We start from the raw sequence: 20,787 nt of genomic DNA, 5'->3' as shown, positions 1-20,787 counted from the left end.
AAACTATTTAAATGGGTTTATCACTAGTAGATGTCCAAGTGGTGGCCAGCCACCTCAATTTAAGTGCACAACAAAGAAAACGCAAAAAATCCATTACTATTACTAGTAGTATTGCAAAACCAAATTTCTGATGGCCTATGATCATGTAAAAATCATTAAATTAACTGGATAATAATACTTTTGCAATCAAATATCTGAAGACAAAATTTCAACATAGACATTTTTACCCTCCATAACTTTCAAAAATATTTCAAACAACCCAAAAACATATAATGCAATATGTTGGAATCTCTTTATTTTAATTAATCTTAATCTATATGCATGTTTCATTGTCTCTCGCATTAAAATGTATTGTTTAGGTTCTGTGTAATTTGCACTCCGTTAATGAATAAAATATTGTTTTATTAGTGCGTTTTCAGTGCCTGACAATGTTTTTCTCATGTAGATATATTTCATTGGTTTCCGTTAATATAATATCTAGGGGAAAGAATGAAGGAATGACTGAGTTACAACAATATTAATAGTTAATGAATTCAGTAACAATGTCTAGTCTGAACAAATGTACACTGTTTAATTTCAAAGTACTTATTGAGGACTTGTCCCTCCACCTAATGGTGTTCTTTTTGTATGATTATGGTTTCAGGTCCTTTTCCCTGCAAAGCTATTAACAAAATCCTCTGGAGGACAACAGCGACAGGGTGAGTATTTAATCAACGTAGAGCAAATGAGTTTTCCATTTTTTTTAATGTCTTCTTAATTTTCATGTAATCATGTGCATGACACATTTGCTGAAATGTAAACCTTTGTTTGCCCCCGTAGTTCGCCAATGTTGTTGTACAGTGGAGGAATGCCTCGAGCCAGCTATGGGGACCGTCACTGTCTCACCATTCAACAGAACAAAGACCACGTCACCCTGGATTTTACTTCCCGGGTCATTGACTTCTTTACAGTCCACAATGTTCAGCCAGAGAAAGGTGAACGCATTACCGGTGAATGATTGGACATTAAACTTGCCAAGTTTGGTATTGAGTTTCCTGTTTGCTCATTGTTGGTAGAAGTTATTGTGGTGGTAAAGATATTTTACTATGACTGGTATAATTTATTAAAAAAGGCTCTTCCCACTCTAGAATTTGATGACCCGTCAGCATTGGTGGTCTTATTAGAGGAGGAATTGGTTGTGATTGATCTCCAGACTCCCGGTTGGCCCACAATGCCAACTCCCTACTTGGCTCCTCTCCATTCCTCAGCCATCACATGCTCATGCCACATAACCAGCGTCCCTCCCAAACTGTGGGAAAGGTTGGTCAGTGCTGGCAAAGCGCAACAGGGAAGTGAACACACACCCAGGGTGAGAAGTGTTTTATTTTTTTTTTATCCCCTTCAATTGCATGGATAGTTGTCTTTTAACTAATTCTCAATGAGTAAATATGTCCAGTTTGAACTGTATATCCCTTAGTGTAAGTTTGTATGAAATTGTCAAATCATGTCCAATTTTTCACTTTATCAACCGTTATTACCATTTTAGTGGTACAGTTTGTTCAAGTTTGTAAGTTGGTGTTTTGAACAATAGTCTATAACAGTAAATCCAAAATCCACATATGTATTTTAATTCATTAGCAATTATTTGGAAGGTTCTCTATTACTCATGTCATGGTGTATACTCACCCACCTGTGTGTACACATGCACAAATAATGTTGTGTATTAGTCTTAGGTAGGATTTTTGAAACTTCAAAAGTGAGGTGGTTTTAATCCAAAAACCATGAAGAATGTGCATTTATGCCAATGAATGAAATGTGGGAGGTTGTAATTATTGGGGATTTCCCAATCACATTTTTGCATGTAAATCAATCACCTTATTTTTAGAATTTACCGAGTTGGAATCCAACATCTTCGGAAATACATTAAAGATACTAAAAAAAATTATAGATAAAAAAAAAAAAGCATCAAAATGAGTCGATCCCGCCACCCAGTCAAATTTGAATTTGATGGCTATTGTGAGCAACTGTCACTTCTAAAAATTATAAAATGAATACATTTTAACAGGATCTTTCAATTCTGATCATGGGGAATATTATGTGAAAGGACCCGATTTGGATCATGACTTTTTCGATTTGTGAGGTTTAGCCAGTCACACTGTTAGTGAACAGGAGAAAATTGTCAGTTCTATGCTTTGCAATGACACTGCCGCTTTGATCAGGTGTTTGCTTCATCAGTGGCTGGTATGCACGAAGGTGCTCATGATCAGTCTATTTTTTGTACAAAGCCAAATCAGACACACACTAAGGAGCAAAGCCGATTAAAGATTTGTCTGCTTTCTGCACACGCTTGTTCATGTGGCCTGTCAGACAAAGCAAATATACCAGTACTTTGATCAGTCCACACAATAAAGTTCTCTTTTATATGTGACATTAACTCATTGGCTGCCATTAATAACATTATACGTCCATTCCTCTGGAGGAGTTGCAGTGATGAACATTGGTTCATTCTCGGCCACCCTCACTGTTTAATTGGATGGACATCTTCAATTGATAGTCATGTCTTTTTCACAGCAGAAGGCTGGAAAGAGCATGGCTATTATTGTCAAAGGCAGCCCATGAGTTCATTATTTCTTGCTGATGTTTCATGCTGAATTGAAATGTATTGTTTCTTTTTAAAGAGCTGGCCAATATGTGGTGGGAAAAACCTGGCTCCTCCACCGAGACAACAAGAACTTCTTTTGACCGGGTACCTGCACACTCATGCACAGACATGTATAGAGACTGAAATTCTGCATGCTGTCATTCATGATAGTTTTTTTCTTCTATTTCTTGAGGCTGAAGAATATTTTTCTTGCAAGGTCATGGCAACATTTTAATGTGCGCACCATGAGTTTTAAACCCAATGTAGGCTTTCAATTAGTAAGTGTTCCATTCATAAATTGGGTTAGATTTCCCAATTTAGGATTTATACCATAGTTAGAATTTCAAAGTAGGGCTTACATTGTTTTAAAAAATTCTTCAAACTTGGGTCACAATTCTAAATTACGGTTTTAAACAAGGGTTAAATAGGGGTTCAAAACTAGAGTTAGGGATGCATGTTTGGAAGTAGGAGTATTTGCTCAGAGCTAAAGAGGTTAGACATCCAGACTTGTGAAAATTTTGAGAGCTGGCTTAATTCAAGCTCAAAGAGGAGTGAATTTTAAGGTACCGTAATTTCACGACTATAAGGTGCACTTAAAAGTCTTAAATTTCCTCCAAAATAGACAGTGCGCCTTATAATCCAGTGCGCTTTATAATCCAGTGCGCCTTATTTAAAAAACAGAAAACCAAAAACAAAAAACCACCACTGTTGGATATTAAAAAAACACAAACGTCTGAACGGAAACAATACTGTTAAATATGGAGATGTAATCTTAGTTTACAAAATCCACCATATAGCTCCTCCCCCACTGCAAGATTTTCTACAAAAAAATCCCAAAACATCAACAATGGCTGGCTCAAGAGGTGACTGTGTAGTGAGTGCTTCATACCTGGAAGTCAATAGCAATTACCATATTTTTACGACTATAAGGCGCACTTAAGTCTTAAATTTTCTCCAAAATAGTCAGTGCGCCTTATAATACAGTGCACCTTATAATACAGTGTGCCATATATATGGAAAAAATGTCATTGAAATAGTGTTTTAGGTATCAGAAAAAAATGGACACATTTATCAACTTGATCACCATAACAAACATTTGAGTGTTTGTTTGAACATAGCCCTAGTAGAAGAATATTCAATGGGGTCCCATTAGAGAGAAATATGCATATGCACACTGATGTATGCTGTATTACAAGATTTCTTTACACAATGTGCATTCTACAGACACGAAGATGGGACCGTGCGTTTCTGGGACGCATCCGGTATCGCGCTTACGCCACTATACAAACTGAGCACAGCCAACGTCTTCCACACGGACTGCGATCCCTGCGATGAGCCTCAGGATGCTAGTGATGATCCTGACATGCTGCAGGAAGAAGAATGGCCTCCGTTCAGGAAGGTGAGAAAACATAACAAATGAGAATGGGAGTTTAAGCGAGGCTTAATATCTTTTCTCATAAATGGGAGCAAAGTGAGAATCAAAGCAACGTGGGGTCACATGCATACACACTCGGTGGCCTAATTTCTCATCAGATTGGTTTCATGTGTTTGGCTTATAGTCAGACTCCCCACATTTTCCTTGATTTTAGAAGTCATCAAGTACTCTAGAATATCTGTTTTTCTACGATGTCTGTGTTGTTTGCAAATGAGACGTCCTAGCTATAAGAAGGGATGTGCCTTTGCCCATAGGTCATAAATTATGGTAGAATGAATGTTTTTTTAGACTTGAATTCAAATCTCAACTGATTTTTTTAAATTAACAGATTACAGCCTAGTGATTTTGATAGTCCGTGTCTGTCTTTGGTGTTGTCAAAAGTATTGGAAGTATTATCGTTACTGAAATGTACCACGATACGATTTTTCTTTTGCCAAAGTATTGATAATCTTTCTTTTTGAACAAGCACAGTTCACCAAAAAAGTGTTGTCATTGGGGGAATGTGGTTAATTTTTTTGTTTTTTTAAATAGAAGTTGATATTTTTGCATTTTCCATCTAAACCAATTGGCTGCCATTGACTGCACTAGAAGTCCAATCCATTTAAAGTTGGAAAGATGGCAACAGATAAAGTAACTTTCATTCACTGATAGCCTCCCACTTCAAATGGATTGGATGTCTAGTGTAAATCTCATTCAAACATGTTTCATTTATTTAACATTGGCATTGAAAGAGTTTAGAAACAAACCCACAATATTTCATTTTTTGGGTTTTTTGTTTATCCGTGGTATCGTAATTAAAAAAAAAAGTTTTGACGTTGTTGATCATGTTGAAAATGTTCGTTATGACATCCATAGTCTTTTCGTAAAACACCTGTTTAGCGTGTTTTCATATTCCATTTACTTCCCACGCACTCATCTGTGCGTAAACACAGACGCTTATCTACCGTGGTAACTGCGCAGCATGTTCAGGAATGGGGCCTCTAATGGGATGAGTTCCCCCCCCCTCCCCTTCTGTCAGTAATGAAAACCAGACCCATCACCCCACTGTTTTCTGTGACTAACTTCCAGGAGATTCTTTTGGAATTTAGTATGTGTTTGAAAGAGACTGATTTTCCATAGCACTATTTTTACAGAGAAGTTTTTTGTACACATTATGCAAATGAAAGTTCTAGTAGATCTTTTTATGATAGCAATGTAAAAGAGCTGGAGCAGCACATGCTCATCCATATCATGTCTCATTATTACCGTATTTTCACGACTATAAGGTGCACCGCATTATAAGGAGACCCGCAATGAATGACATTTTTTCCATATATAAGGCGCATTGTATTATAAGGCGCATTGTATTATAAGGCGCATTGTATTATAAGGCGCATTGTATTATAAGGCGCATTGTATTATAAGGCGCATTGTATTATAAGGCGCACTGTATTATAAGACGCACTGTCTATTTTGGAGAAAATGTAAGACTTAAGTGTGCCTTATAGTCGTGAAAATATGGTGATTGCTATTGACTGCCAGGTATGAAGCACTCACTACACAGTCACCTCTAGAGCCATCCATTGTTGATGTTTTGGATTTTTTTGTATAAAACCTTGCAGTGGGGGAGGAGCTATATGATGGAAGATGTTGTAAACTTAGATGGCATCTGCATATTTAATAGTAGTGTTTCAGTTCAGGCGTTTGTGTTTTTTTAATTTCCGACTGTGGTGGTTTTTCGTTTTTGGTTTTCTGTTTTTCCCCATATATAAGGCGCACTGGATTATAAGGCACACTGTCTATTTTGGAGAAAATTTAAGACTTAAGTGCGCCTTATAGTCGTGAAAATATGTTACATAACATTACCACAATTTTCGTTATTATTCTGTGTGTATTTGTCTAGGTGGGCTGTTTTGATCCATACAGTGATGATCCCCGTCTGGGCATTCAGAAGATCAGCTTATGCAAGTACAGCAACAAGTTGTTGGTGGCAGGCACAGCTGGGCAGGTAAAATGATGGACCATTTAAATAATTACACATTAGCAATTTATATGCATCTATATTCAATTCCAAGGCTACTTACTATCTCATTCACTACCAAAGATGTATAAGCAATGTTTATGATCAACGACTCATGAAGAAAGAGTGAAAACAACCTTTCTTTTTTTTTATAATGAAAAAATATATAATAATATTCTGTGGCCTTTTGAAAGAAGGGGCTGTCTTGTAAAATGATGTTTGTTAGTGAGTGAGATTTGATCCTCGGTCTCCTTTCTGTTGTATAGATTGCTCCACTGTGCTATTTGGTGTTAAAAAACATGACTTTATATCTTAAATAGTTTATTCAGTAACTGTTTGTTTTAAATTACCATTTATAACGAAAGAACCAGTTTGCATGTAACCGCAAACAAATGCAACGCGCAGCATAAATTCCAACCTGAATTGTAAAAAAAAAAGAATTGTTTCTTTGCCATTTTGCAAAGCAACTTGGAGAGTGGCTGCCTGTCACTGACAAACGACAAGAAACGGTAATTATAAGTAAAGCTATGACTAACAATTAGTTTACTTACGTGGCATTAGTAAATGTTAATGACATGGATTGGCTCATTAGTGATGCGTTATGCGTAGGTGTGTTTTTTCACCAACCTTTGGTGAAACAACAACAAGCCAAAGTAAAAAAGAAATGTGGCTCTTTTAAGATGGAATCCCTGTCGGAGTAATGTGCAAATAGAAGAACAAGTGGTGAAATTTGGTTAGAACGGTCTCCTCTGCCAAAACATGTGGTGAAGCTAAAGTTATAAGGAAGTTTTCTGATGGAAAAATATTTCATATAAATGGATGCTTAACTATCTCAAGTGAAACAATCAGCAGAAAAGTAATTTGAATGAGAAGTGAAAAGTATACATGTGAAAATTAGGGTAACATTTAAGTCAGATTTCTGCATATTCTGGTGACATTCATGTTTTATGCATAGATAACAATCATAGAAAGAACATTGCATGTAATAGTTATTTTTGAAACAAAGTAAAACCCCTCAATAGAACTTTTACTACCCTTGGTTTGCTTCCAAACATTTTTAGTGCTCTGTATTTTATTGGCGGTGAGCAATTTGACTATATCAATATTTCATCTTTTATTGTATAACACTTCCACTTGGTTCATAACCAGCTGACTTTCATGGTTTCAATTCGTTCTCCTGTATGTTCTCCCACTTCCATCAGGTGATTGTGCTTAGCTTGAGTGACGAGAGCTCAGACCACACGGTGGACGTATCTGTGGTAGATCTGCTGCAGGACAGGGAGGGCTTCACATGGAAGGGCCACGATCGATTGGAACCCCGCCTCAAACCCGCCCCCTTCCCTCCCGGCTTTCAGCCTCAAGTGTTGGTGCAATGCATGCCACCGGCTTCTGTCACATCTATCGCGCTGCATGCAGAGTGGAATCTTATCGCCTTTGGGACCAGTCATGGTTTTGGCCTCTTTGACTACCATAGAAGAAATGCGGTCTTGGCGAGGTATTTTTATAAGATTTTGGGTATATTGTGAAAAATTGTGATCTAATTTCCTATTATCTTCTAGGTGTACCTTACATCCCAATGACTCCCTGGCGATGGAGGGTCCCCTCTCAAGAGTAAAGTCTTTGAAAAAGTCTTTACGGCAGAGTTTCAGGCGAATCCGCAAGAGTCGAGTCTCTGGAAAGAAACGACCCATCACACCAGCCAGCAAGGTACGCACTGGTCGATCTTGAAAAGGGGAGATTGTTCATCATCACTTCTATTTTTATATATTTTGAAACTATTATTTATCTAATATTTATGTTCTGGGGAAAGGTCCAAGAGGCAAACGCTGCCCTTGCTGAGCATGAGGAAATGGCCCCGATCCAACGGAGGATTGAACCTCGATCAGCAGACGATTCGTTGTCTGGAGTTGTTCGTTGTCTGTGCTTTGCTGACACCTTTCTTCGTGATGGTACGTCAACTCAATTGTCAGCTACTTCATAGTTTTTCTTTTAAATTTTGGGCACACTTGCTTTTTATCATAAAATTCTGTTGCAGCCAATGAGCTAATAGAAGCTATTTTAGTGTAGTAATTTTATTCTAGTGGAACATTTTGCTGGCATCCTGACGGTTCTTTTTATTAGTCCCTTCTTTTTAAAACAAATCGATTCTTGGCTGGTCTATAATAATAACCTATGGTGATACATCACAATATCAACATGTGATTTACAGTAATACCCTCCTCACATATGAACTGAGAACCATTGATGCTTTTTACCGTATTTTCACGACTATAAGGTGCACTTAAAAGTCTTAAATTTTCTACAAAATAGACAGTGCGCCTTATATATGGAAGAAAAAAAAACAGAAAACCAAAAACCACCACTGTTGGTTATTAAAAAAAAAACACAAACGCCTGAACTGAAACAATACTGTTAAATATGCAGATGCCATCTTAGTTTACAAAATCTTCCATCATATAGCTCCTCCCCCACTGGAAGATTTTATACAAAAAAAATCCAAAACAACATTGGCTGGCTCTAGAGGTGACTGTGTAGCGAGTGCTTCATACATGGAAGTCAATAGCAATTACCGTATCTTCACGACTATAAGGCGCACTTAAGTCTTAAATTTTCTCCAAAATTGACAGTGCACCTTATAATACAGTGCGCCTTATATATGAAAAAAAATGTCATTCATTGAGGGTGCGCCTTATAATGCGGTGTGCCTTATAGTCGTGAAAATACGGCAATTAAAAAAATGTTTATAGAAACCCGTGAGAAAAAATACCACGAACACAATGAATGAATTTAAAGAAGTTCTCTTATGCTCACAGATAAAGTTTCTTCTGACCCTCTCTTAAAAACAAATATTATTTCTCAACCGGATTCTTTTTTTTTTCTTTTGTTCAGGTACACACCACGGTCCCACGCTCTGGGCCGGCACCAACTCGGGTAGCGTGTACGCTTATGCTCTCGAGGTACCCGGCGTAAGCTCCGGGCGTGGGTCCGACCGGGGCGTCTCAGGTGAAAGCGCCGCTTGTGTGGAGGCAGTGTTGGGGAAAGAGATCCAGTTGATGCACAGAGCACCCGTGGTGTCCATCAGCGTGCTGGATGGACGTGCTAAACCTCTACCAGAACCCTATGAAGCTTCACAGGACCTCTCCATTGCTCCTGATATGTCCAATCCTCATTCTGTGCTCATTTGCTCTGAAGAACAACTTAAGGTAACGTATGATTACAATATAGCAGTGCCTCTGCTTGATGGTCATTAAAAAAGGGTAGTACAGTAATCCCTCAAATATCGTGGTTAATGTAAACTAGACATGGCCGCGATAATCGAAAAATTGGCAAGTTGGGTAAATGTTTTTTTTTTTGTCATGGTCAAACACTTCTTAATAGTGTTTGCATCTATCTGATTTGGTTGATAACAAATGAGTGAGCTCCTCGAAAACGTAAGCTTAAATTCCCATAAAGGCCAAAATGTTGATTTTTTTTTTTTTTTTTTTAATGTTTGTTGAATATGATATCAAGCCTATATTAACTCCACAGTCATCACCATTAAGCACCTGCGTACCTTAACTCTGATCATGTGCAAATCATTAATTCTAGCAGAGGACAAAAGATATGTAACAACATTTTGTTGAGTTCTGCCTTTCCTCCTAAATTTTGTGGTTTTCCATTTTTTTCACATTTTGCAAACATGGAATCCAAAGTGTCATTTCTTTCTTTTTAGGTGTTCTCACTTCCTAAAGTGAGCGCAAAGACGAAGTTCAAGTTAACCGCTCACGAGGGCTGTCGGGTGAGGAAGGTTGCCCTGGTGGTTTTCAACTCAACGGCTCAAGAAGACTACAGTGAGCACACGTTAGTGTGTCTCACCAACATGGGCGATATGCACCTTTTTAACATACCTGGCCTTAGACCGCAGGTAATTTTGCAGTTTTTAAATGTTTGATGATAACCTTACAAGCAGACATCGTGTAATTTTGTCCCATTGTTGTTTTTAGGTGCGCTATGACTGCATCCGTAAAGAGGACATCAGTGGCATTGCATCATGTGTCTTCACCAGAAATGGACAAGGTGAGGAATGAATGGCAGTTTGTCATCTATCATTTCAATGCTGCACACTGGTTATCAACATTCCATGTGTGTCTTATTATTGTCTCCCTGCAGGTTTCTACCTGATCTCTCCCTCAGAATATGAGCGGTTCTCCTTGTCTGCGAAGGTCTTCACTGAACCATTTTGTTCTGTTCCACTGGAGCGACTCTCACAGTCCACTCTGAACAGGTAATTAGTTAACTCTATTTGACTCTTAAAATGACTTTATTGCTCGTAGACTCCCAATCTATTTGATTTCAAACAGTATGTAAGTCAACAAGTGAAGCAATTTTGAGAAAATCTAGTAGTGTATTGACTTGAAGCTGCTAGGTCATTTGACATCATTTAAGTTCAATTGAGACACACCTATCAATGTATTTGAGGGTGTACAATCGCTATATTGTACATCATCATCGATATATATAGGGTTACCCTAAAATCATGATTTTTTGAAGTGCGTATTGGCTGACATGAGCAAGTGACAGCAGGAGAGAGGGGAGAGAGAAACTTGACAGCAACACGCTCGTAACATAACATAAACTTTAAATTTATACCTAAATTAACTTAGATTACTACATGCACACACGCACTTTAAAATAAGTTTTAATCTTACATTGGTGAGCCACTCAGCCACGCGTACACAACTCATGGTTTTTCTACTACTTCAGGCTTAACATCGATTGGCATAATACACTTTTTCTTCTCGCTACCCTTCATTGCACCGAGTTGATTTTGACGCATTGTTTTATCACTTAATTCTGCACTGATTAATGCAAAAAAGCATGTAAAAACATGCAAACTGCAAGGGCCGATGCTTGAAGATATCTTTATGCGAAAGAGATGTGGCGAGAAAGACGGAGCGATACTGTTTCATTAGCATCCTCTCGCACGCTTATCAATTTCTGTCGTATTGCAGGGCAAAAATTTGTTCAGAATTTTCTTTTTATCAATTTTTTTGTATGCTGGGAGACTCGTATGTCAAGGTATTACTGTACTTTTTAAAATAAATATAAATCGGTTTTGTTCTCTCTTTCTACAAAGTAGATATCCTTTGCTCTGAATACTTTTTTGTGAACTCTTGACATTTTCTTAATGAGCTTCAAGTGGTAGTCAACTGAAATGGTTTCAACTTTGCGGGTGTTTATTGGCCTAATTTTAAATTTTATCAATTGCAGTAATGATTTGGGTATTTTCCAAATGTTTTACCTTTACTGTATATATGTATATTATTTAAAAGAAATAGAGAATTCTGGACTTCTCGAGCAAGTATATTCGATATTTGGGTATGATTTCAAGATGCCAAATGTTGCTCCATTCATATTTTCAAACAAATGTAATTGTAATTCAATAATATGTCTCGGAAAGTTTTTCATAACTTTGGCAGTCTTCACTCGTAGATTAACTCCTATTTAAAGGACAGTACGTACTATCATCAAAATGATTATGGCAAATCATCTAAGTTCAAATGCATTCCACATTTGGGCGCCACCATCAGAATTATCAGAAAACACTCAGACTGCCATTTCCTCAACTCTCAAAAGTAAACTAAGCATTTTCATGTTTCCTCAGCGGCGGCACGACGGCGCTGCTACAAATCAACGGGACACACAAAAACCAGACGGGGCAGGCTGAAGGTATGACACGCTGGCATTTCCACTTCTCTGCCTTGTTTTCTTTACTGTGTTGGACCTCTTAAGCCCCATCCAAGCAGGGGTCCCCTCCAATCTCCATGGTAACCATTCAGCATGCCCCAATTGTCTTTCCTGCTTGGCTCCTCCCCTTTTTGCTTGGAACTCAAACTTGTGAAGGCCAATGTGAACATGTTTGTTGGTTTTGGACACAAACTGAATTTGCATTTTATGATTATAATATGGCAATATATTAATCAGTATGGTGATATATTACAATCTTTGGCGTTCCATAGGAAATTGCAAGAAATCATACAATGTAATATTCAGAGAAAAATTAGTATTAATATAATGAGATTAAATTGAATTATTACAAGGTTAAAATCAAAACTTTATGGACATTAAATTATAGATTATACTACTACACGTTTCAAATTTTGAAACAATCATTTTGTTGCTTATTTTTCTCTAACATGAACCAAAGTTGGTTTATAGGGCATTAACTTTTGCCGAAGTAAAGTCTGTGTGAGCACAAAATTATTTTGCTTAATATTAGATTTAAGTTCTATTTGGAGAAAAGTCATGAAATAATGCAATTAAAAACATATGACTTATTTTTTCATCACTAAACTCGGATGTTGTTCAGGGTCCGCATATGTCAACTTTTGGTGACATTAAGTCAGTGTGAAAAATTAGATTTTGGAATCATTTAGTTGGTTTGTGTGATTCCTGCTGAAAAAACTTTTATGAGAATGACTATGGTTAATATAGGAGACATAGTTTTAAATTAAAAGGTTTTTAGATGGTGGTGTCCCTTGAGATATTTTCAATGCAAAAAGTGTGCCACAGCTAAAAAAAAAAAAAGAGAGAAACACTGCACTAGGTTGTGGACCTTCCACAGAAATCAATGTTTTTTTTTCTTTTTCATTGGAATAGTCTCTATTTAATTCCTTGGCTGCTTTTAACTACACTAGGCGTCCAATTCATTTTAAATAGAAGGAGTTAGTTTTATCGGAGTTCAATATTTGCCACCTAGTTTTTTTTTGGGTTAGGGTTAGGGGTTAGGTTAGGGTCTACTTTTGGATTTTGTTCACATTGAATAACTGCAAATCAGTATTTATGTAGTTTTAGGTCTGCACTAAGAAGAAAATGACACGTTTCATTATGAATAAGAACTAGTGTTTCTTAAAACTGATGTTGGAATACTAGGCAATGGTGGCAATGTCCTGAGTTGTTTGCTCCCCCCTGCAGGTCGAGCAGAGGATCCCCTCAGCTCCTTGTCCTCCCCCCTTTCCGACACGCCTCTGGACTCCCCTCTCAGCTGTGCAGACGTCACTCTGGAATCCACTGGGGAACTCACGGTGGAAGATGTCAGAGACTTCCTCACGTAAGTCAAAATGGATTCTCATCTTTCTCGAATGTGTCATTAAAAACTTTGGTGGTTTGCCTCACAGAACTGTGGAGGAGGAAGAAAACAACTTGAAGAACATTCAAGAGGAGGAAGGACACCATGCTGGCATCCTCATCAATTAAACAGGTGCACTATTGTCAATGTGTGGTGGATATTTTATAGTTTTATAGTGATTATTTTGCCAACAATGTGCATACATGTGTATACAAGTATACACATGTATATACATGTATACACGTGTATATACATGTATTAACAAGTATATACATGTATATACAAGTATACACATGTATACACGTGGGTATATACAAGTATACACATGGGTATATACAAGTATGCACATGGGTATATACAAGTATGCACATGTGTGTATATACAAGTATGCATGTGTGAATATACAAGTATGCACATGTGTGAATATACAAGTATGCACATGTGTGTGTATATACAAGTATGCACATGTGTGTGTATATACAAGTATGCACATGTGTGTGTATATACAAGTATGCACATGTGTGTGTATATTGGATTGGATTGGATTGGATAACTTTATTCATCCCGTAATCGGGAAATTTCTTTGTTGCAATAGGAAGAGGGTGAGGATGCAGGAATAGAAAAGGCATTATACACAAATGGGTACTTAATAGTAAGTTAATAAATAAATACATGAATAAATATATAAATAGGTAACTGTGTTGGTGAGATATATATATACATACACATACATATATATACAAGCACATCTACACTGTATCCGAAATTCGGGAGGTCCTAACCCACAGCCTTTTTTGAGTTAAAGAGCCTGACGGCTGATGGGAGGAAGGATCTGCGGAAGCGCTCCTTCCTGCAATGAGGGTGTAGCAGTCTATTGCTGAAAGAGCTTTGGAGGGACTCCACAGACTCATGCAGGGGGTGGGAGGTGCTGTCCATGATGGACCTCATCCTGGTCAGCATCCTCCGCTCTCCCACTTCCTCCACAGAGTCCAAAGGACAGCCCAGAACAGAGCTGGCCCTCCTGATCAGCTTGTTCAGCCTGTTCCTGTCCCTCTCCGTGCTCCCACTTCCCCAACAGACCACTGCATAAAACACCGTAGATGCCACCACAGTGTCATAGAAGGTCCTCAACAGTGACCTGCACACACCAAAGGACCGTAGGCTCCTCAACAGGTAGAGGCGGCTCTGGCCCCTTCTGTACAGGGCATCTATGTTTGTGGACCAGTCTAGTCTACTGTTGAGGTGAACACCCAGATACTTCAAGTTGTCCACGATTTCAATGTCTTTACCCTGGATGTTCACCTGAGTGGTCTGTTGAGGTGTCCTCCGAAAGTCAACGACCATTTCCTTTGTCTTACTGGTGTTGATGTGCAGGTGGTTTTGCCTACACCAGTCGACAAAGGCTGTGATGACTCCCCTGTACTCCAGGTCGTTCCCGTCAGTCACTCGTCCAACAATGGCGGTGTCGTCGGAGAATTTCTGGAGGTGGCAGGTGTCTGTATTATGTTTAAAGTCTGACGTGTAGAGGGAGAAGAGGAGTGGGGAAAGCACTGTGCCTTGTGGGGCCCCCGTGCTGCAAGTTACCACATCAGACGTACAGTCCTGGAGTCTCACATATTGTGGTCTGTTGGTGAGGAAGTCGATGATCCATGCAGCCAGGTGGTTCCTTACTCCAGCCACCTCCAGTTTCCCTCTCAGAAGGACCGGCTGAATGGTGTTGAATGCGCTGGAGAGGTCAAAAAACATCATTCTCACCGTGCTTCCCGAGTTCTCCAGGTGTGAAAGAGACCTGTGCATCAGGTAGGTGGTAGCATCTTCCACACCAATGCCTGGACGATAGGCGAACTGCAGAGGGTCCAGCTCTGCATTCATCAGGGGGCTCAGGTGGTTGAGGATGATCCTCTCCAGTGTCTTGATCAGGTGAGAGGTTAGTGCTACCGGCCTGAAGTGGTTTGGCTCCCTGGCGTTCGCAGTCTTTGGGACTGGGACCACGCAGGAAGTTTTCCACAAGGTTGGGACCTTCTGCAGACTGAGGCTGAGGTTGAAAATATGCAGAATCACTGTGCCAAGCTGATCCGCACACTCTCTCAGTAGTCTGGAGCTGAGGCCGTCCGGACCGGTAGCCTTCCTTGCCTCGATCTTCTTTAGTTGTTTTGTCACCTGATCGACAGTGATGCAGAGACCGGTGGAAGAGGGGGAGGAAGAGGGGGAGGAAGAGGAGAACGAGGGGGTAGAGTTGCTTCTGGTCTGGGGGGTCAGGGGAGCAGGGGCAGGGCTGAATCTGTTAAAGAACTGATTCAGTTCGTTGGCCCACTCCCCGTCTCCGGACTCCGGGCCTTTCCCACTGTTGCCTCCATGGCCCGAGATGGTCCTCAAGCTCCTCCAGACCTCTTTGGTGTTGCCTCTTTGGAGTTGCTTCTCTAGCCTCCTCCTGTAGCTGGTCTTTCCCCTCCTTATCTCTCTCTTCAGCTCCTTCTGGACCGTTTTGAGACTCTCCTTCTCCCCAGACCTAAAAGCCCTCTTCTTCTTGTTCAGGAGGGCCCTTAGATCCCTGGTGACCCACGGCTTATTGTTGGAGTAACAACGGACCTTCTTGGAGGGTACGATGTTCTCCACACAGAAGTTGATGTAATCTGTGATGCAGTGGGTCAAGCTGTCGATGTCTTCCCCATGTGGTTTGCACAGCACCTCCCAGTCGGTTGTCTCAAAACAGTCCCTCAGTACCATGCTGGTCTCCTCGGTCCATCTTTGTATGATCCTCGTGGTAGGTTTTATTTTCCTCACCATAGGGATGTAGGTGGGGATCAGATGGACCAGGTTGTGGTCTGAGCGGCCCAGTGGGGGAAGGGGGGCTGAGCTGTATGCCTCCTTTGTGTTGGCATACAGCAGGTCCAGAGTTTTTTGTTCCCTGGTGCAGCACTTCACATACTGAGTGAAGGTGGGGAGAGTCGAAGTCAAGGGAGCATGGTTAAAATCACCGGAGATAAGAAGGAGAGACTGGGGGTGTGACGTCTGTAGCCGGGACAGAGTAGTGTGGAGCAGCTCACGAGCCACTGCCGCATCGGCCGAGGGAGGTATATACACAGTTATTATGATGACGTGCGAGAACTCCCGGGGGATGTAAAACGGCCTGATGCTAACAGCTACTAGCTCGATATTTCGAGAGCAAAATTGCTCCTTCACAGTAATATGCCCAGGACTGCACCATCTACTGTTAATAAAGACAGCTAGTCCCCCACCTTTCTTCCTACCGCTCTCCTCAGGGTCCCTGTCCGCCCTCACCAGCTGAAAGCCATCCAAGGAGATTAGAGAGTCTGGTATTCGCTCATCCAGCCAGGTCTCCGTGAAGCAGATAATGCAGGCGCTCCGATATTGTCCTTGTTGTTTGGTCAGCGCCGTTAGCTCTTCCATCTTGTTGGGGAGAGATCTTACGTTCCCCATTATAATAGATGGAATGCTGGGTCTGAAGCGTCGCTTTTTCTCCTGACATTTTCGTCCGGCTCTGCATCCTCTTCTCTTCCTCTTTAACTCAGCGGGGAGGTCCAAGTCCAGGGGAATCCCGGTATTGCGTAGCGCTAACAGTTGATCCCTCGTGTAAAGCAGTGTAGGCATGGCTGGGTGGGTCAAAATAGTCTCCAAAATTTTGAAATTTGAATTTGAAAAGATGGACTAAACTAGTAGATCAAAGACTGCCTCTCGCACAGCTTGAGTCTTGGAGTAGAGTCTTGAAAGTAAAGTCCCAAAACATTAAAGTATCGAATATAATATATAAAGTGAAGTAACAACTAAAGTCTTAAGAGACAATAAAAACATAAAATAAAGGATAAAAATCCGTAAAAAAGCTGTACAAACACAGAATTCGAGTGAGGGTTTAGGGAGCTATTGCAACAAGCAGCCGCTTTGAACGGCGCCCTATGATGTCAAAAAAAAAAAAAAAAAAAAAAAAAAAAAAAAAAAAAAAAAAAAAAAAAAAAAAAAAAAAAAAAAAAAAAAAAAAAAAAAAAAAAAAAAAAAAAAAAAAAAAAAAGTATGCACATGTGTGTGTATATACAAGTATGCACATGTGTGTGTATATACAAGTATGCACATGTGTGTGTATATACAAGTATACACATGTGTGTGTATATGCATGTATGTATGCACATGTGTGTATATATGCATGTATGTATGCACATGTGTGTATATATGCATGTATGTATGCACATGTGTGTATATATGCATGTATGTATGCACATGTGTGTGTATATATGCATGTATGTATGCACATGTGTGTATATATGCATGTATGTATGCACGTGTGTATATATGCATGTATGTATGCACATGTGTGTATATATGCATGTATGTATGCACATGTGTGTATATATGCATGTATGTATGCACATGTGTGTATATATGCATGTATGTATGCACATGTGTGTATATATGCATGTATGTATGCACATGTGTGTATATATGCATGTATGTATGCACATGTGTGTGTATATATATACGCATGTATGTATGCACATGTGTGTGTATATATATACGCATGTATGTATGCACATGTGTGTGTATATATATATACGCATGTATGTATGCACATGTGTGTGTATATATATATACGCATGTATGTATGCACATGTGTGTGTATATATGCATGTATGTATGCACATGTGTGTGTATATATATACGCATGTATGTATGCACATGTGTGTGTATATACGCATGTATGTATGCACGTGTGTGTGTATATACGCATGTATGTATGCACGTGTGTGTGTGTATATACGCATGTATGTATGCACGTGTGTGTGTGTATATACGCATGTATGTATGCACGTGTGTGTGTGTATATACGCATGTATGTATGCTCGTGTGCGTGTATATACGCATGTATGTATGCACGTGTGTGTGTGTATACGCATGTATGTATGCACATGTGTGTGTATATATATACGCATGTATGTATGCACATGTGTATATATATACGCATGTATGTATGCACATGTGTGTGTATATACGCATGTATGTATGCACGTGTGTGTGTGTATATACGCATGTATGTATGCACGTGTGTGTGTATATATATACACATGTATGTATGCACGTGTGTGTGTATATATATACACATGTATGTATGCACGTGTGTGTGTATATATATACACATGTATGTATGCACGTGTGTGTGTATATATATACACATGTATGTATGCACGTGTGTGTGTATATATATACACATGTATGTATGCACGTGTGTGTGTATATATACACATGTATGTATGCACATGTGTGTATATATACACATGTATGTATGCACATGTGTGTATATATACACATGTATGTATGCACATGTGTGTATATATACACACATGTATGTATGCACATGTGTGTATATATACACACATGTATGTATGCACATGTGTGTATATATACACATGTATGCACATGTGTGTATATATACACATGTATGCACATGTGTGTATATATACACATGTATGCACATGTGTGTATACATACACATGTATGCACATGTGTGTATACATACACATGTATGCACATGTGTGTATATATACACATGTATGCACATGTGTGTATATACACACACATGTGCATACATGTGTATATACACACATGTGCATACATGTGTATATATATATACACACATGTATGCACATGTGTGTATACATGCATGTATGTATGCACATGTGTGTATACTTTAATATTGTTAAGATTAAAGAAGTGTTAAAATGAATCAACGAATAATGTTTTTCCGGAAGAAACTGAGGTTAAGAATGAAAAATTAAGAGTACATTTACTATGTACTTGTTGCCTACCCTTTTCAGACACAAATGTCCAAACTAGTTGAAAACTAGTAGAAGTGGTTGTGACTGCTTATGTTTTAATACCACCAATGACAGCCTCCTAATAATGTCCTCTGAAGCCTTTAAAGGAGTCTTTTACCATTTGCAGGGAGGGGCTCAGGTGGTCTCTGAATGGACTTGATTTCGGTGCTGGACCACAAACATCTCATCACACAATCTGAAGCCCACTGAGAAGCCCTCCCACACGTTCGGCTCTCAACTCGGGTTCTTCTGAGCCTGAAAATGGCATGGGAGGACTAAACCCTCTCATTCTCACACCACTAAACGTAGGACCAACTGTTATTTTTCATTCCAGAGGGTTTTGGCGTGATTTGCGTGTACATTTTCTTTGGTGAAGGGGATGCTACAACAATATGGTACAGGGGAGTGAAAGAAGGTATGTCCAGGTTTAAGAAGGTTTTTGTTTATGTGAAGATGGATGATTGATGTTTCTTTTTTGGCTCTTGGATAAAGTGGAAGTTTGAAGGTAGTTCTGTGGTTGTTTTGAGATTTTTGGACAACATCTAGGACACGGTAATGATTTTTATGGCTTAAAAATGTAATTTTGAATCACTTTTTTTTTAGCTGTTTCTTCTGCAGATATGTTTTATGGTGCCACCCGAGAAAGTGGGACATGAGGTATGTGTGCGATACACCAGTTTGGCTTGCATTTTGGTGAATTGTGGGTAATGTATGCTGGCAGCAGAGCTTGAATCACCAGTTCTTTTTTTTCTTGAACTTTTACTGTGTAAAAACAAATCTATGTATACAGTGTCTAAATATACTAGGTTAACATATGACATGTGTCACATGTTGGAGCCTAAAAAAATACTTTTTTCTTCCATCTTTTAATCACAACACTGACAAGCTTGAAAAGGGACCTCACAACTAACTTATCTAGTTTAAAAATTTTAGAAATCCCTTTTTTTTTTAAATTGTATTTTTAGGTTTTTTTTGACTGACGTAAATCTTTAAACTTAAACTGGCAATTCTTTTTAAATTCCTCAGTTAAATTCTTTTGTCATTCTGTTTTGTGGTTGGTATTTTAATAGTATATAGCATTAGCATTTCAGCTGATGGATTGTGAATGTTAATAAAATTATGTACTCTAAGTAATTGTTTTGTAGATTCATTTACACAAAAGGGAGTGGGGGGGATTGAGGTGGTGGTGGTGGGGGGGTGGTATAGTGTGGGGGGATTGAGGCAGTGGTGGGGGGTATAGTGTTGGGGGGAGTTGGGGTGGGGGTGAATTGAGGTGGTGGGGGGTGGGGGTATATAGTGTTGGGGGGAGTGGGGGGATTGAGGTGGTGGTGGGGGGAGTTGGAGTGGGAGGATTGAGGTGGTGGTGGGGGGTATAGGGTTGGGGGGAGTTGGAGTGGGGGGATGGAGGCGGTGGTGGGGGGTATAGTGTTGGGGGGAGTTGGATTGGGGGGGGATTGAGGTGGTGGTGGTGGGGGGGTATAGGGTTGAAGGAGTTGGAGTGGGGGGGAACTGAGGCAGTGGTGGGGGGGGGTATAGGGTTGAAGGAGTTGGAGTGGGGGGGAACTGAGGCAGTGGTGGGGGGGTATACTGTTAGTGAGAGTGGGGGGGATTGAGGTGGTGGTGGGGGTATAGTGTTGGGGGGAGTGGGGGGGATTGAGGTGGTGGTGGGGGTATAGTGTTGGGGGAGTTGGAGTGGGGGGATTGAGGTGGTGGTGGGGGGGGGGTAAAGTGTTGGGGGGAGTGGGGGGGTTGAGGTGGTGGTGGGGGGAGTTGGAGTGGGGGGATTGAGGTGGTGGTGGT

The 20,787-nt window shown here is 39.8% G+C and overlaps 1 protein-coding gene across 1 annotated transcript in view; it reads left to right on the top strand.

The window, feature by feature from the left end:
- The window catches only part of llgl1 (LLGL scribble cell polarity complex component 1), a 40,370-nt gene extending 20,249 nt beyond the window's left edge, over positions 1-20,121 (top strand). The window contains exons 8-24 of the mRNA XM_077734773.1: positions 644-698; positions 820-974; positions 1,128-1,348; positions 2,658-2,725; positions 3,845-4,019; positions 5,938-6,042; positions 7,257-7,549; positions 7,614-7,761; positions 7,865-8,003; positions 8,944-9,257; positions 9,767-9,958; positions 10,038-10,110; positions 10,204-10,318; positions 11,699-11,763; positions 13,009-13,144; positions 13,212-13,294; positions 19,115-20,121. Of these exons, the coding sequence (XP_077590899.1) occupies positions 644-698; positions 820-974; positions 1,128-1,348; positions 2,658-2,725; positions 3,845-4,019; positions 5,938-6,042; positions 7,257-7,549; positions 7,614-7,761; positions 7,865-8,003; positions 8,944-9,257; positions 9,767-9,958; positions 10,038-10,110; positions 10,204-10,318; positions 11,699-11,763; positions 13,009-13,144; positions 13,212-13,290 (2,333 nt within the window). The 3' untranslated portion in view covers positions 13,291-13,294; positions 19,115-20,121. The remainder of the gene's footprint in view (positions 1-643; positions 699-819; positions 975-1,127; positions 1,349-2,657; positions 2,726-3,844; positions 4,020-5,937; positions 6,043-7,256; positions 7,550-7,613; positions 7,762-7,864; positions 8,004-8,943; positions 9,258-9,766; positions 9,959-10,037; positions 10,111-10,203; positions 10,319-11,698; positions 11,764-13,008; positions 13,145-13,211; positions 13,295-19,114) is intronic.
- Positions 20,122-20,787: the final 666 nt, after the last annotated feature.

The sequence above is a fragment of the Stigmatopora nigra genome, chromosome 15 (genome assembly GCF_051989575.1).
Source record: "Stigmatopora nigra isolate UIUO_SnigA chromosome 15, RoL_Snig_1.1, whole genome shotgun sequence".
Classification (NCBI taxonomy): domain Eukaryota; kingdom Metazoa; phylum Chordata; class Actinopteri; order Syngnathiformes; family Syngnathidae; genus Stigmatopora; species Stigmatopora nigra.
Note: the sequence above shows the minus strand (reverse complement) of the source record. Positions and strands in the feature narration are given on the sequence as shown.